Source organism: Protomyctophum parallelum (genome assembly GCF_964188405.1).
Source record: "Protomyctophum parallelum genome assembly, chromosome: 8".
NCBI lineage: Eukaryota > Metazoa > Chordata > Actinopteri > Myctophiformes > Myctophidae > Protomyctophum > Protomyctophum parallelum.
Window position 1 is genome coordinate 51,693,634 of NC_139703.1, and position 20,891 is coordinate 51,714,524.

Here is a 20,891-nt window from a genome sequence, read left to right on the forward strand (position 1 = left end):
GAGGGAGGCACGTTTTAAACACCGTAGTCTGAAGACGCTGGGGAGGGAGGCACGTTTTAAACACGGTAGTCTGAAGACGCTGGGGAGGGAGGCACGTTTTAAACACGGTAGTCTGAAGACGCTGGGGAGGGAGGCACGTTTTAAACACCGTAGTCTGAAGACGCTGGGGAGGGAGGCACGTTTTAAACACCGTAGTCTGAAGACGCTGGGGAGGGAGGCACATTTTAATAAGTGACTTAGGGACAACAACTGTTTTTCTCCACTTAACAGACTCTACCACAGATGGTGAAAAATGGTTTAGGAATTGAATGAGTTGTGGCCCCTACAAACTGTAGGAGTTTTAAAGTTGTCGGCGAGTCATCAGATCGTTATGTATTTCACACTACAGGAGTCTTTTTTTTTTATCGCCTGTCATTATATCTTTGTGGCTTTCACACTAAACGATTGGTCACCGAATAGGCATCACACACTGCAAGAGTTCACCAAGAAGCGCTCCAGACCCGATACATACATATAGGCTACATAAATGTTTATTTTATTTAAATTCATTTTGACATCTCACGCACGTGCAGGACGCCGTGAGACCGACCAGGACGCCTCTCTCTGCGTGCATGCCACACACAGGAATAGCCATTAGCCAGGCTAGTGGCTACATAGGGCAACATGTTTGTGATGGCGTGTAGCCTCTGTGCGCTACAGCGAGACAGGACATTAAATCTTGATTTTCATGACTGTCTCTCTCCCAATGCGCACACGCGCGCACGCACACACTGTCCAAATGTTTGCTCTGCACTGTTGACTCCGATGCCGTTTTATCAACATTATTCAAGTGAAATGCGTTGGTTTTATAGACCATTTAACAGCAACATTGGGATAATATATCTACCAATATGTACGACACAGGGACCCAAGGAATAAAGGTTATATATATATATATTATCATCTATCAATACAGTCAACAGACAGTGTCTGTGAGCACAGCTGTCCTGTGCTCTCATTGGCTGTAATATTCTCGGAGTGCCGTCACAGCTCAGTTAATACTGTAGGATGTCCAGTCGGCGAGAGAGACAAATATCAAACCTGCTAGTTATTCAGAAACGGTCGGGGAGGGGGGGGGGGAGGGGAGGGGAGGGGAGGCGTCGGGGAGGGGGGGGAGGCGTCGGGGAGGGGCGTCGGGGAGGCGTCGACGGGCGCTTTTATCGGCACTATATCGCAGTGTCTTTTACACAAGTTTTTTTTATTTTATATAAAACAAAGAAATGAGTGGATATACTTTTGTGGCCTACTGGCAGTGTACTGCATATACAGTTTGGTGTTGATCAGTCTTGCAGTCTGTACTGCATATACAGTTTGGTGTTGGTCAGTCTTGCAGTCTGTACTGCATATACAGTTTGGTGTTGATCAGTCTTGCAGTCTGTACTGCATATACAGTTTGGTGTTGGTCAGTCTTGCAGTCTGTACTGCATATACAGTTTGGTGTTGATCAGTCTTGCAGTCTGTACTGCATATACAGTTTGGTGTTGATCAGTCTTGCAGTCTGTACTGCATATACAGTTTGGTGTTGATCAGTCTTGCAGTCTGTACTGCATATACAGTTTGGTGTTGATCAGTCGTGCAGTCTGTACTGCATATACAGTTTGGTGTTGATCAGTCTTGCAGTCTGTACTGCATATACAGTTTGGTGTTGATCAGTCTTGCAGTCTGTACTGCATATACAGTTTGGTGTTGGTCAGTCTTGCAGTCTGTACTGCATATACAGTTTGGTGTTGATCAGTCTTGCAGTCTGTACTGCATATACAGTTTGGTGTTGATCAGTCTGGCAGTCTGTACTGCATATACAGTTTGGTGTTGATCAGTCGTGCAGTCTGTACTGCATATACAGTTTGGTGTTGATCAGTCTTGCAGTCTGTACTGCATATACAGTTTGGTGTTGATCAGTCTTGCAGTCTGTACTGCATATACAGTTTGGTGTTGATCAGTCTTGCAGTTTGCCAGATTAGCTCCAGACGAGCAGAGAAACAGAGCCACGCTTTGTTCTGGTTTGCAGCTTTAAATTAGATGAATCTGTTGGTTTTTTTCCCCGAACCGCTAAATTGTGTTTACTTGACCTCCACACCGCTAATCTCTTTTCCACTGTATTTGTATTTATGTGATCGTCACCTTTCCCTTCTCATGGTCTTTCTTAGGAGGAGCAAGGGGCTTCTTGAAGAGATCATCTCCAGCACCCTGTGTAGAGAGACACAAAGAGAGGATTAACACATTATTTGATCAGTAATGAGTCCGACATAGATGTGAGATGTAGATTAATCTACAAGCTCACTGTGAGCTTGTAGATCAGCTATTTTTAAAGAGTGATATCGTCGTGCAACTAAATCCAATTCAGATTCACATTTCAAGTTCAACCCCCTCCCAGGAATGTGGTTCAAATCTGATTTTACAAAAGTCATTTTCATGCATTTTCAGACTTGCTCAAACCAATGTGATTCCAAACCCAGGCCGCTCCTAAAATCTATGCTAATCAGTACCGGGCCGGGCTGGGCCTCCATGGAAAATATATATATATGTGTCCCAGTCCAGTGATTTGAACCACAAGTCGCCAACTCTGTTATGTCACTATAGAACGAAATACATTATCTTTTTTTTGTGTGGTTTTCGTTTTTAGCCACATTAACACAGTTGGAATGTTAAAGAATGTTTCTAAAGTCGTTTTAGTGTCATTAAGTCGTTGCAAAAATGTCTCTATAATGAAAGACTATTTTTAATTTATAGCCTACGTGCAGTTGACAGTGTGGAGTGGTTAGTGGATGGGGGGAGTGTTTATGCAAGTATCTAGGGGTGGATACAACAAGTATCTATTGTCACACCCATTCCTGGGCTCAACTTCTAGGGAAACTTTGAAGAGGGAGTTTCAAATGGTCATATCTTCTTCATTTTCCCACCAATTTCAATGAGCAATAGATCTTATGAAAGGTTACAGTGTGCAGTTTCATAATATGTAACAAACTGAAAAATGACCATGGCCCCCTTGTATATCAAACCACTGGCCCCGGTCACATATACAGTATACATATATTGTATATCAAACCACTGGCCCCGGTCACATATACAGTATACATATATTGTATATCAAACCACTGGCCCCGGTCACATATACAGTATACATATATTGTATATCAAACCACTGGCCCCGGTCACATATACAGTATACATATATTGTATCAAACCACTGGCCCCGGTCACATATACAGTATACATATATTGTATATCAAACCACTGGCCCCGGTCACATATACAGTATACATATATTGTATATCAAACCACTGGCCCCGGTCACATATACAGTATACATATATTGTATATCAAACCACTGGCCCCGGTCACATATACAGTATACATATATTGTATATCAAACCACTGGCCCCGGTCACATATACAGTATACATATATTGTATATCAAACCACTGGCCCCGGTCACATATACAGTATACATATATTGTATCAAACCACTGGCCCCGGTCACATATACAGTATACATATATTGTATATCAAACCACTGGCCCCGGTCACATATACAGTATACATATATTGTATATCAAACCACTGGCCCCGGTCACATATACAGTATACATATATTGTTAGGGCGGGGCCTTAATATTCAGGCCCGTTGAGGCCAAAATCAGATTTGGGCTTCCAGTGTTGACGTAAGCCTTTAGTCAGCAGCCAGGCAGTACCCAACGCTCCATTGGAAAAGGACAGTAGGCCGTTCAGGTGGCGCAGTGTTAAAGTACATACAGTACTATACAAACGGAGGAGGGTGATATGACTGTATGTAATGCTAAAGCCAGGAGGGTGATATCACTGTATGTAATGCTACAGGAGGAATAGAAGAAAGGCTCTAGTCTATGCCCTCCCACTGGCAGGTGAGTCAGTAACAACAACGGTGACACCAAGTGATAACACAATACACATTAAAATGAATGAAATCATTTGGACATGGAAGACGGCTTCCCCCTTACCGCCTTGGCAAAGATGGCAAACCCTGCATCAGCTGCCTTGGAGGTCTTCTTGTCGTCTTGTCCAGGCTTCAGGACGGGGGACGGGGAGCGGACCGTGTCCTTCTGACGGTTCTGGATCTTTGCCCAGCGTTCCATGTCTTTCATGATCTAAGACGGTCAACACAATGCTCACCATGTGCTATTGAGGACGGTCTAACACAATGCTCACCATGTGCTATTGAGGACAGTCAACACAATGCTCACCATGTGCTATTGAGGACAGTCAACACAATGCTCACCATGTTCTATTGAGGACAGTCTAACACAATGCTCACCATGTGCTATTGAGGACAGTCAACACAATGCTCACCATGTGCTATTGAGGACAGTCAACACAATGCTCACCATGTTCTATTGAGGACAGTCTAACACAATGCTCACCATGTGCTATTGAGGACGGTCTAACACAATGCTCACCATGTGCTATTGAGGACAGTCAACACAATGCTCACCATGTTCTATTGAGGACAGTCTAACACAATGCTCACCATGTGCTATTGAGGACAGTCAACACAATGCTCACCATGTTCTATTGAGGACAGTCTAACACAATGCTCACCATGTGCTATTGAGGACGGTCTAACACAATGCTCACCATGTGCTATTGAGGACAGTCTAACACAATGCTCACCATGTGCTATTGAGGACAGTCTAACACAATGCTCACCATGTGCTATTGAGGACAGTCAACACAATGCTCACCATGTGCTATTGAGGACAGTCAACACAATGCTCACCATGTGCTATTGAGGACAGTCAACACAATGCTCACCATGTGCTATTGAGGACAGTCTAACACAATGCTCACCATGTGCTATTGAGGACAGTCTAACACAATGCTCACCATGTGCTATTGAGGACAGTCTAACATAATGCTCATCATGTGCTATTGAGGACAGTCTAACATAATGCTCACCACGTGCTATTGAGGACAGTCAACACAATGCTCACCATGTGCTACTGAGGACAGTCTAACACAATGCTCACCATGTGCTATTGAGGACAGTCAACACAATGCTCACCATGTGCTATTGAGGACAGTCTAACACAATGCTCACCATGTGCTATTGAGGACAGTCTAACACAATGCTCACTATGTGCTATTGAGGACAGTCTAACACAATGCTCACTATGTGCTATTGAGGACAGTCTAACACAATGCTCACCATGTGCTATTGAGGACAGTCAACACAATGCTCACTATGTGCTATTGAGGACAGTCTAACACAATGCTCACCATGTGCTATTGAGGACAGTCTAACACAATGCTCACTATGTGCTATTGAGGACAGTCTAACACAATGCTCACTATGTGCTATTGAGGACAGTCTAACACAATGCTCACTATGTGCTATTGAGGACAGTCTAACACAATGCTCACTATGTGCTATTGAGGACAGTCTAACACAATGCTCACCATGTGCTATTGAGGACAGTCAACACAATGCTCACCATGTGCTATTGAGGACACCTACTGTACTGTATTTTTCAATGAAGGGTACCTACATGTATATCATCATTTATGCTTTCACAGCACCTACAACAGACCACTTTGGACTGATTGGCAGAGAGAGACGTGTCATGGAAGGCTTTATTTTGGCAAATATGGAGATTTCACAAGCCGTGGTATGAACAGGTACCTTGACAGCAGCAAGGCTTCTGGGCTTCTCTTCTCGGTTGTCCTTCTTGGGGTCGTCGTCCTCCCTCTTCTCAGGGGTCAGCGGTACGGAGGCCGGGGCAGACTCTGGGGGGGTGGCAGTGGGGGGCGGGGCAGCAGCAGGGGCAGAAGGGGCAACGGCAGGGGCAGAATGGGCAGGGGCATCTGGGGCCGGTGGTGGCTTGACTTCTGGAGCAACGTCCTTCATACTCTGGACATTTTCTTTGAAGATGAAGGATAGTGTCAGAAATAGTGATCAATGATTGAATTCGGCACTGAACATTGGAACACATAAAGTCAACAAACATAGCACTTGCCAGATATGACAAATAGGCTACATAACATTTTGATACTTTTGATATTTTTTTCAAATTGTAAAATCTAATATTCCCGGTTAAAGGACAACTTCAGTTTTTTTCAACCAAGGTTCATGTTTTAGGTTGTTATTAGAGAAAGTGAAAGATGACTGAGTGTTAATTATTTTTAATTTGCTGCTTCCTTTCGTTTTAGGGATTTTAACTGTTTTTGACAGGGGGTGGGGGCATTCGAGCATGGGGCTAACTATGTATTTTTTTACAACATTTTATAAGCGAAAGGAAGCAGCAAATGAAAAAAAAAAAAAACGAATCTTTTACTTTCTCTAATAACCTAAAACATGAACCTTGGTTGAAAAAGACTGAAGCTCACAATGCGTGTGTAGATCTGCCATTTCTGAAAATATTTGGAAATGTTCCATATCAACATTTTTCAATTGATGTCTTCATACAGATGAAGGCGGCGGTGGCTCAGGGGTTACAGTACAGTGGCTCAGGGGTTACAGTACAGTGGCTCAGGGGTTACAGTACAGTGGCTGGATGGTAACCGCAAGGTTGCCAGTTCGAACTCGGACTCCACCCAGAGTTAGTGTCGAAGTGTCCTTGAGCAAGACACTGAACCGCCCTGCGTGGTTTTCCGCTGCCATCGGTGTATGGATGCGTGTGTGAGTGGGTGAATTGATGCACAATCTATGTAAAGAGCCTTGGATAAAAAGTACTATTTAACCCATTCTGAACGGGAACCCATTTTGGTGTCAGCATCATGTTATGCTTTAGCTATTGAAAAATAGCAGATCTACAAGCTCATAGCGCGCCACCGAGTGGCGCGCTACGAGCTTGTAGGTCTGCTATTTTTGAAAAAAACGAAGAGCGACTGACATTTTTAGAATCTGATCTCAGGTCAGAATGGGTTAATCAGACCAGTGTGTGTCCAGTGGAAACCTCGTATGAATCTGATCTCAGGTCACCGATGGGGGGAGGTAAAGCCTACCGATGGGGGGAGGTAAAGCCTACCGATAGGGGGAGGTAAAGCCTACCGATAGGGGGAGGTAAAGCCTACCGATAGGGGGAGGTAAAGCCTACCGATGGGGGGAGGTAAAGCCTACCGATGGGGGGAGGTAAAGCCTACCGATGGGGGGAGGTAAAGCCTACCGATGGGGGGAGGTAAAGCCTACCGATAGGGGGAGGTAAAGCCTACCGATAGGGGGAGGTAAAGCCTACCGATAGGGGGAGGTAAAGCCTACCGATAGGGGGAGGTAAAGCCTACCGATAGGGGGAGGTAAAGCCTACCGATAGGGGGAGGTAAAGCCTACCGATAGGGGGGAGGTAAAGCCTACCGATAGGGGGAGGTAACGTGGCAGTGGAGGGGAGCGGTGGCGTGGGCTCGGCAGGCTTCTTCATCTCCAGAGGAGCGTCTGCAGCCGGGTTGGCCAGGATGGCCTGGACCTCAGCGCTGAGGGCCACAGGCTGCTGGCTCACTGCGGGGGTCTCCGTCGCTGAGCCACCACTGGGGACGGGGATGTAGGTCTTGGTCAGTCCATCCCAGTACAAGTACTCCTGGGTCTGGGAGTTGTAGAAATACTACACATGCACACAGGAAACAAATAGGACAAGAGGCAGATGAGAGTGAGTGAACCGAGTAGGGCTGCAACTAGCCACTACTTAACCCATTCTGACCTGAGATCAGATTCACATACGAGGTTTCCACTGGACACACACTGGGTCTGATTAACCCATTCTGACCTGAGATCAGATTCTATAAAAATGTCAGTCGTTCTTCGATTTTTCAAAAAAATATATATGAGATATGAGCTTGTAGATCTGCTATTTTTGAGTGGTGCAACCACTCCTACAACCAGCTTGCAATGTCCTCGTACCTGTTTGTTTGTGTGTCTGTCTGTTTGTTTGTTTGTTTGTGTCTGTCTGTGTGAGCATGAGTATGTGACTTAATAATAGCAGTAGGGGGCGCCAGAAACAGTGAGAGGGGTAGTGACTCTAATGAGAGAGAGTGAGAGAGAGAGAGAGAGAGAGAGAGAGGGGGGGGGGGGGGGGGGGGATTGCACCACTCAGTTCACACGTGTGTGATTTTTCAATAGCTAATGCATAACATAGTGCTAACACCAAAATGGGTTCCCGTTCAGAATGGGTTAATCAAATATCCGAGAAAGTTGTTTTTTGATGTCAACAAAAGTCCTAATTGATATTCTAGTAATTTGATTAGTCTATTTAGCCACTCAAGCCCTAGTTTCTTCTTCATGAATGATCATAATTCTAACCCGTCATAATTTTGTCATTAATCTATGCATGATTGTAAATGAGGTCCACCCTTAATACTTTCTCCAAGGATCATATTTATTAAATGCCGTTGATCTACGGTATTGGCAGGAAGCGTGCTACGTAGGTAAAAGGTTGAAATTAAAGCAGAATATGACAAAAAGAGCAAAAAGAACGCTTTGTGACAGTGAATATGGTCAGTGTAAAATGGCGGTGTGATATTCTCACCCTGGAGTTGGGGTCGTAATACAGAGTGGTCTGGGGGTCGTAGAAGAAGCCGGATGTGCCATCGTAGAGATAACCCGACATGTCTGGAGTCTCAGAGCCTGGAGAGGGACAAACAAAATGTGTATACACTGCAGTACGAACATCAAAAGAACGGCTGGCTTGACCTCGGTACACTTATTCATGTATTGTGGGAGTGCCCTAGGGTACAGACGCTATGGTGTGCTATTCATGAGAATATAATGCAAATCACAAACCAGGATATTCCTTATACACCGGCTCTCTTTATTCTGGGTGATCCATCGCCACTAAAACACCTCCCTGCACCTCTAGCTGACTGGATTCAAACAGCATTAATGGTGGGCAGGAAGATCATTGTTAAGGAATGGAAGTCTGAGGTTTTACCTCCAGCACATGTATGGTTCACTCAGCTCGGTACTGTGGCTGCTTTGGAGAGGTTATCCTTTAAGATGAATAATCAGTTGGATAAATATGATCTGAAGTGGGACGTGTTCCTCAGTCATGTTGCAGGTCCCTTGGTGTGATCCATGGTCAGGCAATGCCCTCTTGATTGTTTATTGTATTACTACACATTATGATACGGTTGATGATGCTGCGTTTGGTCGTGTAAATAATGTAAACTATTTTCACATTTTAATTTGATTTTTCCTTTTTTTTAATTTAATTTTGTTTATCTTATCCATCTTAATTGTCTATATGAATACGTACTCTGCTGTTGTTGCTTGTGTTTGTATTGTAGGTCTTATGTTTTATGTGTTTGTAAAAAAAAATCTAAAATAAAGTACTGATCATAAAAAATAAAAAAGCACGGCTGGCTTTGCAGCAGCATAACTCAATGTAAAAACAATGTGGAGAAAGACAAAGAGTCTCACAACTTCAACAGAGAACAGCTTCATGAAACCTAATTCATAATATAAGGAGCACTTTGCCCATGTTCAACATTATCTTCATATAATATGAGGACAAGTGCATCCCCCCAGCCACGATGTACAAGTACAGCCATGACACCCCAATCCCAGCCCTTAACCCATTTTGGGGGCGGGAACCTCTTTTGGTGTTATAGCATTATGTTATGCTTTAGCTATCGAAAAATAGCAGATCTACAAGCTCATAGCGCACCACCGAGTGGCGCGCTACGAGCTTGTAGGTCTGCTATTTTTGAAAAATCGAAGAACGACTGACATAGAAACATAGCTTCGTCAGAAAACTGTCTGGATGTGGAAGACATTTTTAGTATCTGATCTCAGGTCAAAATGGGTTAATGCTGAGTAGGGAGGCATTGGGTCCCATTTTTAATGGGAGCTGGTCAAGTGGTCCTTTAAGTTGCGAGCTGATGTCACGCACCGAAATAGCAGAACAACAAAGTCGTCTCGTACCATAGATGTAAACCTAACGTGTGTGCTTCAGTCCTCTCGTACCATAGATGTAAACCTAACGTGTGTGCTTCAGTCCTCTCGTACCATAGATGTAAACCTAACGTGTGTGCTTCAGTCGTCTCGTACCATAGATGTAAACCTAACGTGTGTGCTTCAGTCCTCTCGTACCATAGATGTAAACCTAACGTGTGTGCTTCAGTCCTCTCGTACCATAGATGTAAACCTAACGTGTGTGCTTCAGTCCTCTCGTACCATAGATGTAAACCTAACGTGTGTGCTTCAGTCCTCTCGTACCATAGATGTAAACCTAACGTGTGCTTCAGTCGTCTCTCGTACCATAAATGTAAACCTCCGATCCGTGTTCTGCGGCTGTCATCCCGGCTGCGGCTGCTTCCGCAGACATGGCCGGCACCATCGCCTGATGGTAGGACGAGTCCACAGCAGGGCTCTCTCCGTAGACAACTCCCTATAGAATGAAGGGCAAGGGAAGGGAGGCGCCATGTTAATCAACTACTGTGGCAGGGCAGACAGTGGTTGGTTTTCTGGCATTGACCTTGAGAGAGAGAGAGAGCACCCACCTGGGTGTAGCTGCTGGGGTCTGGTAATAGAGGTGGGTTCATACTTCCAGCCATTGGATCACCTGGGGAAATACATGACTTGTTAGGACATGTTGTCTACAAGGAAAGGTTTACAACAGTAATTAGCACAGTTTATAGCACCTGTTGGTTTTGTCTGAAACTCAATTATTTTAAACTACCGTAATTTCCGGACTATAAGCCGCACCTGAATATAAGCCACACCAGCCAAATTTAGGGAAAATCCCATATACAAGCCGCACCGGACTATAAGCCGCACCGGACTATAAGCCGCAGCTACGTTAGCTCAGAGCCTGAGATGGCTCTGCGTTAGCTGTAAAAATCCATAGATAAGCCGCACCGTTGTATAAGCCGCAGGGTTCAAATCATGGGTAAAAAGCCGCGGCTTATAGTCCGGAAATTAGGGTAGTAGTTTCAGGGTATCGGCACGATTCGGCAGGTATCTGCACTCTAGTGTTACATCATTGATAAATAATCTGTGTCAGTCGTGCAAGGTTGCCAACTTTCAGGGATTGGTTTGGAGTGGGTTATGGCTGCACAGATATTATACAGTATGTAAACATGCAACCATGTCATCAACCAGGTCATTTGTACCAGTTAGGATACAAAGACTAAGGCCGTTTTGCTAGCATGGAACATGTACACAAATCTAAAATCACACAAATTCATTAAATTCACTTTGTACACATTGAGGTGGTAACAATTCAGAATGTTGGTCAAACTCATCTTATTATCCCATCAAGTTAAGACAACTGAAATGCTGAAGTCCTTAATGTTGGCATTTAATGAACCCAGTTTAAAAACTTTAAAAACATCAATTAATTTGTGTGGAATCACTAAAACATAGAGCAAAATGTTAGTACTTTAGTAAACACTTGCATTATAACTAGGCTAGTGCAGCCATCCTGTGTGCAGCATTCATCTATATACATTATAACTAGGCTAGTGCAGCCATCCTGTGTGCAGCATTCATCTATATACATTGTATGAAGGCTAAGATATTATTACATTATAACTAGGCTAGTGCAGCCATCCTGTGTGCAGCATTCATCTATATACATTATAACTAGGCTAGTGCAGCCATCCTGTGTGCAGCATTCATCTATATACATTGTATGAAGGCTAAGATATTCCATGTTTGAGGGAATCTGACCTTGCATGTCAGCTGGTGGATGAACTGCTTGCTGCAGATGTTGTGAATACTGCAGAGAGAAGTCTGGAATCGGTGGCGGCTGAAATCACAAAACAAAACAGTGGGTTGTATTTCAGTACTACTAAAGGCTAATTTATACTTATTTATACACAACAATATGATTAGTGGCTGAGTCGTACTCGGAAATAAGTCACTTTTGTCAAACGATGCTTGTCGAACGCAGTGGCCGAAAAACAGCATCAAGAATTTTTCAAAAACACCCCTCCCAAAAATAATAATAAAAATGAATAGTGAAAAAAGCAGATCTACAAGCTCACAATGTGTGTGTACCAGGAGTGTATTATCACTAGTTTGGACTCTTTTGGACTCGAGCTACAACGTCTGGGAACCACTGGTCTAAAGGGTCAAGGCCAATGCCGTCACATCTTCAGTTGATTAAATAGAGCACCGAAGTCTGACGTCACTTCCAGTAGAGGGCGTCAGTCCCCAGGTTCATGTATTTGTTTAGTTGCATTGAAATCCCCATTGAGGCGATTTTAGATCGCCTCAATGGCAACTGTGTTTGAAAAATAAACATGTCACCCCGGCCGCTTCACTCATATGGATATGAAGAATCAACTGACTGAGAGAAAACGCTAATGTTACTGCTGCTGAATTAGTTAGATTTTCGCTAGAAGCAGACTGTATCATATATGAGTGACTGACTGTTGCAAACGATACAGAGACACCTTCCCGACAATAACGCCGAGACAGCTTGTTTATTTTTGGACCACAACGCTTATAGTAGACGATATTAAGATCACCCCATGTTATTCTCCATAGAGAAATTACTTCCGCGAACCAGGGGAATCGAAGGGATGAGCGAGTTACGTCAGGACTTCGGTGCTCTATTACAAAAGTGGAACAAAAGGGCCTCAGACCTACCTCCATCATATTGGCGTCTGGTGGGTACCCCAGAATAGACGTGAATGGTTTGTCCGATTCTCTCTTGATGCTTGAATAAGAAAGGAAATGCATCACTTGTGAATGACTTGTGATGATTTACATTACCGGAAATTATTTTACGACAATATTCCAAGCCGAATACTCACTTTTGGTTCTTTAGTGGTTTGGCAACCTCAGCATAAACTCTGACACCGTCGACGTTGAGGGGGCGTGGTTTGGTGAGCAGCTCAACCAGACGCACCACTTGCTACAAAACAATATAAATAACAAATTAAAGATGCAGTGCCGTGGTTCTTTTTTTTTATATATTTTTTATCCCACGATTTTGTAACCCATTTTTCACCCCTGTGTCAATTATCTAATGTGATCCTGGGCTCTACACACCCTCCACCAACCTAGTCCCCATATATGGGGGACAAGGGGAGACCAACCTAGTCCCCATATATGGGGGACAAGGGGAGACCAACCTAGTCCCCATATATGGGAGACAAGGGGAGACCAACCTAGTCCCCATATATGGGGGACAAGGGGAGACCAACCTAGTCCCCATATATGGGGGACAAGGGGAGAGCAACGGACTTGAACTCATGCTTCCTTCATGCCTGAGTGTCCAAGTTGCTCCTTTACACCTGACAGGGGGGAGTTTCCCTGGTTGGACGTAGCGCGTGGAAGGAACACGTTATTCCAACCAGTTCCTTTCCCCTCCATCAGGTGCCCCGGCTGGCCAGGGGGAGGCAGTATAGAGACCAGGATTACTGCATGTTTTTTGTGAAGGTTCCTACCCTAGGGGACACGGGGAGAACATGTGAGGGTACCTACCCTAGGGGACACGGGGAGAACATGTGAGGGTACCTACCCTAGGGGACACGGGGAAAACATGTGAGGGTACCTACCCTAGGGGACACGGGGAGAACATGTGAGGGTACCTACCCTAGGGGACACGGGGAGAACATGCAAACTCCACACAGAAAGGGCCTTTCGCCAACCCCGCCTTCGGGTATGGGCACTGATGACGTGGAGGAGGAAACACGCCGCCAGCACCCACAGCGTCCCGAGCGGGAATCGAACCCAGGACCTTCTAGCTGTGAGGCGACAGCACTACCAACTGTGCCACCGTGCCCCAGTGCCTTGGTTTTTATACTTTTTCTGTTTTGTATGCGTCTATGGAGTTAACATTACTCAAATAGACCCCCAGGTGTGGTTATAATAATATTCAAATATGTCTTCCCTGTGTATTTTTGGTTTCTTCCTGAAAGCTGAAAGCTTTCGAGTCAAAAGGCCCAATCGAATTACACCACTTTTTGTGACATCATCATAACCCTGACCCCTAATAAGCTTAAATTCAGGTGGGTAGTGCTAAGGTGAAAACCAGGTATACTTAAAGGGTAAGACCACTTTTTTTGAGGTTTGGGTTGTGTAGTTACTTTGCCATGATGCAACTCCAAATGTGGACAAGAAATAAAACATTACTGCTCCAGTGATTAGAAATTGATAATTCAAAATATGCTCCTCATTGACTTACATTGTAGCTAAAACAGCTCTCAAAGTCACTCTTTTAGTACGTAAACAAACACAAACAAAGTTGATTCAGACACCAAAACTCATGTGGTTTTATTTTTCCATAAAAAATTTAGATTCCTGTTGATTTTACTATTTGAAGGATCCGTGGATCCGGATCCAAGGATCCAGTCCGGGTTTTCTTCCCAATAAAATGGACAAATCAACAGGAAGATAACATTTTTATGAAAAAATAAAACCACATGAGTTTTGGTGATGCTCTATATTGTCTGAATCAACTTTGTGTTTGTTTACGTACTAAAAGAGTGACTTTGAGAGCTGTTTTAGCTACAATGTAAGTCAATGAGGAGCATATTTTGAATTATCAATTTCTAATCACTGGAGCAGTAATGTTTTATTTCTTGTCCACATTTGGAGTTGCATCATGGCAAAGTAACTACACAACCCAAACCTCAAAAAAAGTGGTCTTACCCTTTTATGAACTTGGTGGTTGTGGCCACATAAAATGATTTTAACACTTTCTGTACACTTCTTTTGAAGAATCAAATCTGATGCTCATGTTTTAGGGGGGGGAATCACAGCATGCATGATCCTTTTGAGTATCAGCGTTAGTGTCGTGTGCAATACCTCGTGGGAGTCCATGTCTACGAAGCAGAAGCATTTGGCGCCGGGTGTCTTGCCCTTGACCAGGCGAACGTTCCTCTCGTCCAGATATGCAAAGGGGTCCAGGGCTTTGAGGATGGTCTCCACTGTGGTGGTGGGCTTCACGTTCTTTAGTATCATTGCTGTTAAGTAATGACGTAAAAGTTGACTTAAGCCCTCTTGTACCAGTCCCTATTTTGGGCATGTTATAGGCATGTTATAGGCATGTTATTGGGCATGTTATAGGCATGTTATAGGCATGTTATAGGCATGTTATAGGCAAGCATCCTCAAAAAACAGGCCTATTATGCTCTTCATGTACACAGGTCAAACGCTGGTGTTGCGCAGTGAAAATAGCAGATCTACAAGCACACAGATTGATTGAAAACAGCAACATGTTAAAGGACAACTTTAGTTTTTTTCAACCAAGGTTCATGTTTTAGGTTGTTATTAGAGAAACTAAAAGGTGAGTGTTCATTTCCTTTCATTTGCTGCTTTCTTTAGTTTTAGGGATTTTAGCTCTTTTTGACAGGGGGCGGGGGCATTCGAGCATGGGGCTAAATATGTATTTTTTTTACAAAATATTATGGCGATTTCTTTTTTTTTTTTTTACTATAGTCCTAATAAACCCCAAGAAATTACATCTGACCACAAAAGATCACAGGATCTACTGAATGTGACAAACTGACATATTGAGCCTATACACACAGTATAAGCCTTCCCCCAGTAGGCTACCTTCACATTCAGTAGATCCTGTGATCTTCTGTGGCCAGATGTAATTTCCTGGGGTTTATTAGGACTATAGTAAATAATAAATAAATAAATCAGCATAAGATTTTGTAAAGAAATACATATTTATCCCCATGCTCGAATGCCCCTAAAATGAAAGAAAGCAAATGAAAAAAAAATAACACTCATCTTTTACTTTCTCTGATAACAACCTAAAACATGAACCTTGGTTGAAAAAAACTAAAGTTGTCCTTTAACCACTTAGACCCTACTCAAAAATGTTGAAAAATGGCCAATCTCTACAAGCTCAAAGCGTTGAGAGCTTGCGGATGCGCTATTTTTGAAAATGTTAGTCTAGATAAATGACCAAAAATAGGGATATTTCCTAAGGTTTTGGCCTATAATGCCCCAACACAGGGACATTATCAAGTGTTTTCACCTATAATGACATGCCCCAACACAGGGACATTATCAAGTGTTTCCTAAGGTTTTGGCCTATAATGACATGCCCCAACACAGGGACATTATCAAGTGTTTCCTAAGGTTTTGGCCTATAATGACATGCCCCAACACAGGGACATTATCAAGTGTTTCCTAAGGTTTTGGCCTATAATGACATGCCCCAACACAGGGACATTATCAAGTGTTTTCACCAACGATATGCCCAAAATAGGGATGCCAGGTTGAAAGTGGTTTAACCCATTTTGGGCGGGAACCCCTTTTGGTGTTAGCATTATGTTATGCTTTAGCTATTGAAAAATAGCAGATCTACAAGCTCATAGCGCGCCACCGAGTGGCGCGCTACGAGCTTGTAGGTCTGCTATCTTTGAAAAATCGAAGAACGACTGACATAGAAACATAGCTTTTTCAGAAAACTGTCATTTTCAAACAGATTTTTTTTTAGAATCTGATCTCAAGTCAAAATGGGTTAACCCATTCTGAACGGGAACCCATTTTGGTGTTAGCATCATGTCATGCTTTAGCTATTTAAAAATAGCAGACCTACAAGCTCGTAAGAACGACTGACATTTTTTAGAATCTGATCTCAGGTCAGAATGGGGTTAATCAGACCCAGTGTGTGTCCAGTGGATAAACCTCGTATGAATCTGATCTCAGGTCAGAAATTAAACTCACTCTTGCTCTCTTTGAAGATGGGGTCTCCGTGGGGGGGTGGGCCGTGGCGCGGCGCGTTGGGGTCACCGTGGGGGGGCGGGCCGTGGCGCGGCGCGGTGCGTCCGGCCCAGGACTCAGACTGCAGCTCGGCGTCCTGCCGTTTGAGCTGCCGGTCCACCTGCTGCTGCCAGGCCTCTGGAGTGAGGTCACAGTTCCTCTGCCAGGGCGCCAGAGGCTCCAGAGGCTCTGTGGCGGCCTGCTGCTGCTGCTGGGAGCCGTTCACGGTGTTCTTTGAACTGTCCAACAAGAGCTCACCTGGACCGGGCAGCAGGGCCTCCTGGAGAACTTGGGGTATTGTAGGTCTTTGGGGAAGGGACTCCTGAATTATATAAAAAGGATAAAGATCGAGAATTGAAATTCATGACATACAGTAAAACAGTGTGTCAAGGGGAACCCCCAAATTGATATGTATTTGGCTGCAAATCATACTGCAAATCATCTGAAAGATTTCGCGCCAGGGACACGCATAAGAACATTTGTTCTTTTTTCTTTTTCATTTACAGATTTTGACCTAACCCCCCCCCCCCCCTCCCAAAAAAAACAATATACCGGTATATACATTTTAAAATTTTAACATTGCTAATTGCCGAGTGAGTGTGAGTTCACAACGCACCACAATTTGACACATTGTAATCTTGTAGATCAGTACCAAATAGGGTTAAAGAAAGTTAAAGTGGTTCAATTGTTCCTCATTTTGCTGGGGACCCTTCCTGAAACCCCCTCAAGAAACCCCACTTTGCCAATCACTGTAGTAAAGCGTATTAATGCAATGATGGTAGAGATAAAACAGGGTCACTCACATGCAGATCTCTCTCACTCTTGACTGGCTGGACGTATTTCATGGAGGCAGTTTTAGCACCAACCTTGAGGGAGCCCTGAAAGTAAAAACAGCCACAGTCAGTGCATCAACAATACTGTATCAATACTGACTGACATCTATATAACATGTCAAATGACTCCCAACATGCACTGTGGCAGGTACAGCCTTCTACCTCAGTGTTGAGGGTGACCAGGACAGCCAGGTTTGTGTGTGCACTGTGCACAAAAAGGACAGAGTTGCGAGGACATACTACGGTAAACTCCTTGTAAGGAAATGAAATATTACATATCTCTGATATGACTACCAAAATGATAAGAGTTGCCATTAGGAAATAAAGAAACAACAGTCAATAAGGACTGCAAACTGAAGCAAACCATGGCAACTACTGTGGTAATGTTGAGAATACTAAACTACATCTTATTCCAAAAGCATAACGAGTTGCTTCAAAGACCGTTTCCAAGTACATGTTAATATACTTGACAGACAAAAGTGACAAATTCACATTGTGTGACTAGGAACCAACTAGCTTATGCCTAAAATGGTCCATGTCAAAGATTACCAAACACAGAAGCACCCGATGGCCTAGTGGTCGAGGCGCATGCCACATATAGGCTCTTTCCCCTTCTCTCGCTCCCCCTTCCCTGTCTATCTCCACTTGAAAGTTGAAACTATCAATAAAAGGCAGAAAAGCCAAAAACAAATCTAAAAAAAAATAAAATAAAAAGAGTAACCAAACGCAAAACAAAAGTAATCAGAAAACATAAAACCTCCTCAGAATCAGAAATATTAAACCTCCACAGCACTCGTTTTCAGACATCAGTTTGCAAGAAGCCAAGGGGGGGGATGGAGAACACATCCAGCTATGCATCTATAAATGCATTTGGAAATTAGCACAAATCACCAACGAAAACGTTCCCTATAGCTTACCACCTACCAAATGGCTTTTAATCGAATATCGTAATGGAATTAAATAAAAACTAAATTGCGGTTTCAGCTGATGGTGGCATCTTAATATTTATGTTGAGCTCTCAGTTTGCAGAGTAAACACCATCGATGGCATAATTTGCAGTGAACCTCTACCAATGGAAAGCGCAGTGCTAAATGCAGCATCTGCATAGTCATCAAATCCCCGAGGTCATCCCAATGAACATCTGATAGACTAATCCCCAAAATAAAACTATAGACGCAGAGTTCTCCTGGACCGTAGCCGAGTCTGAAAGTCACCCGTTCACCCGCCCAGTCTATGTGTCCCTGAGCAACATAAGGGTGCCATATTAATGACAGCCACTGCTCCTAATAGCTAGGATGGGTAAATGCACAGGACAAATTTCACGTAGTGTACTATACACAAATACTGAAAAAAAAAAATATAAAAAAAAAAAAACTTGATTGAAGAGCGCTTCCATTATATCAAGATGAAAACTCCAGAAGTTAGAAACGTACAAAGCATGCCAGTGAAAGCTGAATATCTTGTGACAAATGGCCCACGTAGTCGAGATTACTACGCAGAGGGTATACGTTGTTCAAGAAGAGGTCACAGACCAGCAAAAGAGCGTGAATAGGCCAAGAATCTTTCCATATTAAAGGACTGAATCAGACCAAGCCTCTCTGAAGAGGCTTGAGGATGCACAATCAAGACAAATAGTACCAAACTTCTATCAAGTATCAACCTATCAACACAAGCACTACACAAGTGTTCTCCTAGTACTATAAAAATGGTCATCTCAGCTCGTAATGTAGATAAAACAAGCAGGTTTGCAATTACAACCTAAACTGAGTGTGCAACAGTGAGGAGGCACCAGAAACTAAACTATTGCAATTTGCAGGTATTCCCAAGACCACAGAACTTCTTCAAAGCTTGTGACCACAGAAAAAGAAGCAAACAGCATAGCAATATTTCCAATGTGGTGCAGAGTTAAAAAATGCTCTTGTCCTGTACAGAACGAACACCACGTCACAACACATGAAGTGTCCCGGAATTACCTTTTTGTTATAATACACCATCAGTGGGACAAAGTGACCAACTTCTGAGCTGGAGGTGAGGACGTAATACAATGTTTGAAGTGTGTCCTTTTCGGATTAAATTCATTCCGATTCCTTCAGTACAAAGGTTAAAAGATAGACATAAGGGTGCGATAAGATCTGTGAGATCTGTGTCTTCCAGGAGAAAAGTAAAACATTGCATCTTTAAACCTCATCTTAGATGCTAGCCAAGTAACATGAGGTACTATCCTGGATTACTAGACAAGTAACTGAATTACTTTAGTAAAAGACGGTGTGCGAACTGTTTACTTTCAAAATACTGCGACCGTGAATGTCAAGTTAGTTATCTCCACCCCCAAAGTTAATGCAGGCCCAGTAATCATAATCATAGGCTTGGGCGGTACGGTAAAACCAGGCAGGGTACCAAGAAATCCCCACGGAATGATTTAATGCTATCAAAAATACAGACACCTATGCCATATATAACTTTACCTTAACGTGACTTCTTTCAACTACAAAAGCAGCTTATTAGCCACATGATTTTATTAAACTGCCTGTCTGTCACCACAACCCACACACATCTAGTGCGTTCAGCCAACTGATGTGTTGGCAAGCCTCGTCTAAGTAGGCATATCACGGATATCAGACTAGATTAGACAATGTCATACATGCTACAAAGACTATCACCGGCAGCGTTTCATTTTTTCGGGTTTTTTTTACAAAAATATCGTCGGATACCGTATACCTGGTGATATGAAGGTATGAATAAACAGATACCGCCCAAGCCTAATAACAGCTTCACCCCAAACCCCACATCCCCCTCCCGCCCGCTTCCTCTGAAAAGCCCTGTCAACCCCCGTAATCCTGGTGGGAGAGACAGCCTTCGTAGAGTGACGAGAATGGGCCACCTTGTTCGACTCCATGAAGTGGACTGCGTCATCGAGGTTTAAAAACTCCACATAGGCCGTATCGTAGCTGTAACCTGGGGACAGCATTTGAAATACAGATGGGTTTTTGTTAGTCAATGCCTGTAAGGACAGTCACCCAGTAAAAAAACAGTAGTTCGTGAACACATCGATGTAACAGTCAGCATTTCTGTAGTGTCAACATTGACACGCATACCTTTTTTTTTTTTTACATGGTACATTTCATACTTATTTCTTCTCCTGCCTTCAGTACATTGACATTTGTTTGACAGGATGTGTTAAAGCTATCTATGTCTTTAAGTTTAAAGTAAGATATCCCAAGACCGACTTAAAGGCTGCATGTTAGCAGAACATGCAAGCTGCATATATGGAGATTATTACGGTCTGATATTCACATTCAGACGGAATGGCCATTTCTTTACCACAGTATTCTGTCCGAAATTCTGTTTTCCCTATTCTTTTATTTGGGGAGGGGGTGGCCGGG

The 20,891-nt window shown here is 43.4% G+C and overlaps 1 protein-coding gene across 2 annotated transcripts in view; it reads right to left on the reverse strand.

Moving 5' to 3' along the window:
- Positions 1-20,891, reverse strand: part of rbm6 (RNA binding motif protein 6) — a 31,317-nt gene that overhangs the window by 5,626 nt on the left and 4,800 nt on the right. For both annotated transcript variants that reach the window (XM_083771971.1, XM_083771972.1), the window contains exons 6-19: positions 20,390-20,463; positions 17,479-17,553; positions 16,640-16,997; positions 14,762-14,919; positions 12,763-12,863; positions 12,596-12,665; positions 11,672-11,750; positions 10,501-10,562; positions 10,259-10,388; positions 8,529-8,626; positions 7,364-7,607; positions 5,696-5,934; positions 4,017-4,163; positions 2,161-2,226 (exon numbers count right to left, since the gene is read on the reverse strand). In XM_083771971.1, the coding sequence (XP_083628097.1) occupies positions 2,161-2,226; positions 4,017-4,163; positions 5,696-5,934; positions 7,364-7,607; positions 8,529-8,626; positions 10,259-10,388; positions 10,501-10,562; positions 11,672-11,750; positions 12,596-12,665; positions 12,763-12,863; positions 14,762-14,919; positions 16,640-16,997; positions 17,479-17,553; positions 20,390-20,463 (1,901 nt within the window). The remainder of the gene's footprint in view (positions 1-2,160; positions 2,227-4,016; positions 4,164-5,695; positions 5,935-7,363; positions 7,608-8,528; positions 8,627-10,258; positions 10,389-10,500; positions 10,563-11,671; positions 11,751-12,595; positions 12,666-12,762; positions 12,864-14,761; positions 14,920-16,639; positions 16,998-17,478; positions 17,554-20,389; positions 20,464-20,891) is intronic.